This window comes from Chrysemys picta, chromosome 10 (genome assembly GCF_011386835.1).
Source record: "Chrysemys picta bellii isolate R12L10 chromosome 10, ASM1138683v2, whole genome shotgun sequence".
NCBI lineage: Eukaryota > Metazoa > Chordata > Testudines > Emydidae > Chrysemys > Chrysemys picta.
The window spans coordinates 46,422,251-46,427,671 of record NC_088800.1 but is presented as its reverse complement, the minus strand read 5'-3'; the positions used below and the strand labels follow the sequence as shown (position 1 = coordinate 46,427,671).

The following is a 5,421-nucleotide window of genomic DNA, read 5'->3' as shown; positions in this document are numbered from 1 at the left end:
TAAACTCATCTTGACATTAAGGTTTAGATCCTTAAAGGTGCCTAATTCCCATTGGGTACCTAAATACCTTGGAACAGCTAGGCCTAAGTGACTGGAAAACATCCTCCACACTGAGGACTATGCCTGGGTAGTCATAGTAGACTGTGCCTGCACCAGCACACAGTTTATTAAAAGGACACTTTCATATGAGTATTTTATGACCACAAAAGTGCCTCAGTTTATGACCTTGAAAACATGGGGCCACATTTTCCAGTCACACTATCGGCTTCATTCAGAACAAGAGCTTGTCAAGCACTCAGGAGGTTTGGAGCTATTCTGATCCAGTTACACAGGTATTGCATGCATACTACCCTAGGGCAATATAGGGTTTTCCCTGGTACGCCTGACCCTGTAATTTCCTGGAATTACTACTAAACTTCATCTCACAGCAGTGCAAAGCATCTGCGCTGGGGGTTTGCATTGGAATAGGGACATTGGTGCAAAAAAACCCAGGACAGACAAGGCCTAAGGCCTGGTCTACACTAGGCGTTTATGTCGAAGTTAGCGCCGTTAAATCGAATTAACCCTGCACCCGTCCACACTGCGATGCTATTTAGTTCGACATAGAGGTCTCTTTAATTCGACTTCTGTACTCCTCCCCGACGAGGGGAGTAGCGCTAAATTCGACATGGCCATGTCGAATTAGGCTAGGTGTGGATGGAAATCGACGCTAATAGCTCCGGGAGCTATCCCACAGTGCACCACTCTGTTGACGCTCTGGACAGCAGTGCGAGCTCGGATGCTCTGACCAGCCACACAGGAAAAGCCCCGGGAAAATTTGAATTTGAATTCCTTTTCCTGTCTGGCCAGTTTGAATCTCATTTCCTGTCTGGACATCGTGGCGAGCACAGCAGCACTGGCAACGATGCAGAGCTCTCCAGCAGTGATGGCCATGCAGTCTGTGAATAGAAAGAGAGCCCCAGCATGGACTGATCGTGAAGTCTTGGATCTCATCGCTGTGTGGGGCGATGAGTCCGTGCTTTCCGAGCTGCGATCCAAAAGAAGGAATGCAAAGATCTACGAGAAGATCTCTAAAGACATGGCAGAGAGAGGATACAGCCGGGATGCAACGCAGTGCCGCGTGAAAATCAAGGAGCTGAGACAAGGGTACCAGAAGACCAAAGAGGCAAACGGACGCTCCGGATCCCATCCCCAGACATCCCGTTTCTACGAGGCACTGCATTCCATCCTCGGTGCTGCCGCCACCACTACCCCACCAGTGACCGTGGACTCTGAGGATGGGATACTGTCCACGGCCGGTTCCTCAGACATGTTAGGGGACGGGGAAGATGAGGAAGGAGATGAGGAGGGCGAGGCAGTTGGCAGCTCTCACAACGCTGATTTCCCCGACAGCCAGGATCTCTTCATCACCCTTACAGAGATCCCCTACGAAGCGTCCCCAGCCATTACCCCGGACACAGAATCTGGTGAAGGATCAGCCAGTAAGTGTTGTAAACATCTAAACATTTATTTTTAACAAAACAGGAATATTAACAATTAAAAGAATGGGTTGTTCATGATTAGTGTGCCCTAGGCGCTTAACGGTTTAGTAAGGGGCAGTGCAAGTTTTGAAAAGAAATCTAGCAATGTCCGGTTTTCAGTGATTGTCCTGCACAAGCCGCTCTACTGTGTATTCCCTGCTACTGCAGCTACAGTAAAATGCGGTCTATATGTGCGGGGATAGAGCAGTAATCCTCCTGGGACATCTCGATGAAGCTCTCCTGGAGGTAACTTGAAAGCCGTTGCATGAGGTTCTTGGGGAGAGCGGCCTTATTGGGTCCTCCGAAGTACGACACGTTGCCGCGCCACGAGATTATCAGGTACTCGGGGATCATTGCTCTGCACAGCAGGGCGGCATACGGCCCTGGTCTTTGGAGGCTTTCCCGGAGCATTCTCTCTTTGTCGCTCTCGGAGATCCTCATCAGGGTGATGTCGGCCATGGTGACCTGCTTTTAATTAGGTAGGGGAATGTTAGTGTTGGGACTGCTTTCCCGTTCCTTTACAGAACTGTAACCGCTGGTTTGCAGCCACGCGGTGGAGGCGGGAGAGGGGCAGCCGAAAGGGATCGTTCCCGGGGACAGCCGCGAGGGGGTGGGACAGGGGCAGAGTTCCCGCTTGCCGGATTGCTGGCAGCAGGGACTGACATTGATTTAAATGTGAAATGAGGCCAGTGGTAATATAAAAGTTTTAAACTGCCACAAGTGTACGGCTTACCATGTCTGCCTGCAACAGAAATTCCGTTGTGCTGCCTCGCTTCTCAAATGTGCTGTTCAAGACCCCAGGCACAGAATGCGAAGGCCGAGAATTCGACCTTGTGCTGAGTGCGCATGTGAAAGGTGCTGTGCATGGTCTTGTTCACAGAGAAAGACTATGTTCTTTGTTCACAACTACATTTATCTTTCAGAGGAATTCACTCCCTTTTTCCCATTTCCACAGCCCCGTCTGCGACTGTCTCACAACCTAGCCTGGAATCACACTCCCAGAGGCTAGCGCGGATTAGGCGTAGGAAGAAGAGGACACGGGAGGACATGTTCTCTGAGCTTATGGCCTCTTCCCAAGCCCAGGCAGCACAGCAGACCCAGTGGCGGGAGAACTTGACCCGAATGCACCAAGCCAACATGGATCGGGAGGAGAGGTGGCGGCAGGAAGACCAGCAGGCGACTCTAACGCTGCTTGGACTACTGAGGGAGCAAACGGACACACTCCGGCGCCTTGTGGATGTTCTGCAGGAACGGAGGCAGGAGGACAGAGCCCCGCTGCAGTCCATCTCTAACCGCCCTCCCCCGCCACCAAGTCCCATACCCACCTCACCCAAAGTGCAAAGAAGGAGAGGCGGCAGAGTCCCTGCTAACTCTCACTCCACCCCTGCAGAGAGCTCTAGTAGCAGAAGGCTCTCATTTCCCAAAATTTGAAAAGTTCTTTCCTTACCGCCTGACACAAGCCCACGTCCAAGTTTCACCTCCCAATGCCATGTGTAGTTGATAATAAAAAATTCGTTTCTGTTAACTACTGTTTCAATCATGTTCTTTTGGAGGAGGAGGGGAAAGGGGGTTGGAAATTGGACAGGACAGTCTCCTTTGGCAGGGTACATAGTCGGGGGCAGGCACAGCAGCAGGGCACATACACAGTGCAGTGATGCAGTGACTAGTTGCCCCGGTTAGTCTGGGAGGTTGTTTTGATGTAATGTTGGGGGGGGTGGGTTGCTCTGTGACTTTGTGGCGGGGGAGGGCAGTTACAGATCTTAAGCGCCGGTCCTTAGACAGGATCACAGAGCCACACAGCATGGGATCTGTAACCGTCCTCCCCCTGCCACAAAGTCAAATAGACCTCCCATACACACAGTCCCGATCAGGAGGGGTGACAGGCTCCGTTGAAACAAGCATCCCACCGCAGCGGAGCCTGTCAATCCTTGAGTTTAGAAGCTGCATTCGCATCACAACACTAGACCCGCCCCGCACCACAGTCTGCGTCCCAGTTTTAAAAAATTCCCGCTAAAACAGTATTAAAGAAAACGGTGTGCTTTAACAAAGTAGAACTATTTTTATTTCGACACGTGTGTTGGAGGGGGGGTGAAGGGGGTATGTAACTGGATAGGATAGTCAACATTACCTGGGTAAAGAAACGGGGGCAGGTTTAGCTTCTCAGTACACAAACTATAAAATCACAGGTTACCCTGCTCACTCAGGAACTTTGCTTTCAAAGCCTCCCGGATGCACAGCGCTTCCCGCTGGTCTCTTCTAATCGCCCGGCTGTCTGGCTGTGAGTAATCACCAGCCAGGCTATTTTCCTCAACCTCCCACCCCGCCATAAAGGTCTCCCCCTTGCTCTCACAGAGATTGTGGAGCACACAGCAAGCTGCTATAACAATGGGGATATTGGTTTCGCTGAGATCACAGCGAGTCAGTAAGCTTCTCCATCTCCCCTTGAGACGGCCAAAAGCACACTCCACCACCATTCTGCACTTGCTCAGCCGGTAGTTGAAGAGTTCTTTTTCAGTGTCCAGGGCGCCAGTATAGGGCTTCATGAGCCAGGGCATTAGCGGGTAGGCTGGGTCCCCGAGGATGACTATAGGCATCTCCACATCCCCAACAGTTATTTTGTGGTCCGGGAAGTAAATACCTTGTTGCAGCCGTCTAAACAGACCAGAGTTCCTGAAAACACGAGCGTCATGAACCTTGCCCGGCCATCCCACGTAGATGTTGGTAAAACGTCCCCTATGGTCCACCAGTGCTTGCAGCACCATGGAAAAGTATCCCTTTCGGTTAATGTACTGGGTGGCCTGGTGGTCCGGTGCCAGGATAGGGATGTGAGTTCCATCTATGGCCCCACCGCAGTTTGGGAATCCCATCGCTGCGAAGCCATCTATGATCGCCTCCACGTTTCCCAGGGTCACTACCTTTGGCAGCAGTACATCAACGATTGCCTTCGCTACTTGCATCACAACAACCCCCACGGTAGATTTGCCCACCCCAAACTGGTTCGCGACTGACCGGTAGCTGTCTGGCGTTGCAAGCTTCCACAGGGCTATGGCCACTCGCTTCTGTACACTCAGTGCAGCTCGCAACCGGGTGTCACTGCGCTTCAGGGCAGGGGACAGCAACTCACAAAGTTCCAGGAAAGTTCCCTTCCGCATGCGAAAGTTTCGCAGCCACTGGGATTCATCCCAGACCTGCAGCACTATGCGGTCCCACCACTCAGTGCTTGTCTCCCGTGCCCAGAATCGCCGTTCCACGGCATCAACATGACCCATTGCCACTGTGATGTCCTCGGCGCTGGGTCGCCTGCTTTCTGACAGGTCTGTGCTACTCTCAGACTTCAGGACATCACCGCGGTGCCGTAGCCTCCTTGCCTGACTTTTCTGCATCTGCCTCAGGGAAACCTTTATGATAAGCTGCGAGACGTTGAGAGCGGCCACAACTGCAGCGATGGTCACAGCGGGCTCCATGCTCGGAGTACAGTGGCGTCCGCGCTGTCAATGACTGGAAAAGCGCGCGAACTGTTTTCCCGCCGGCGCTTTCAGGGAGGGAGGGCGGGAGTGATGGACGGATGACGACAGTTTCCCAAAAGCACCCTCGACTCATTTTGTTACCCAGAAGGCATTGCCGGCTACACCCAGAATTCCAATGGGCAGAGGGGACTGCGGGAACTGTGGGATAGCTGACCACAGTGCACCGCTTCGAATGTCGACGCTATCACCGTTAGTGTGGACGCACAAAGTCGAATTACTGTCCTTAGTGTGGACACACACGTTCGACTTTGCAATATCGATTACAAAAATTCGATGCAAGTAAAATCGAACTACTCTCGTAGTGTAGACAAGGCCTAAGACACAGCAAATCAGCCCACCCAACTGCAGAGTCAGTGTTGCCTACATCACAATTC

The 5,421-nt window shown here is 52.1% G+C and overlaps 1 protein-coding gene across 1 annotated transcript; it reads left to right on the top strand.

Annotated features, from left to right (window-relative positions):
• Positions 1-904: 904 nt before the first annotated feature.
• LOC135973988 (uncharacterized) lies at positions 905-2,951 on the top strand. The gene is made up of 2 exons (XM_065559689.1): positions 905-1,481; positions 2,476-2,951. The coding sequence occupies exons 1-2, from the start codon at positions 905-907 to the stop codon at positions 2,949-2,951; spliced, it is 1,053 nt and encodes a 350-aa protein (XP_065415761.1).
• Positions 2,952-5,421: the final 2,470 nt, after the last annotated feature.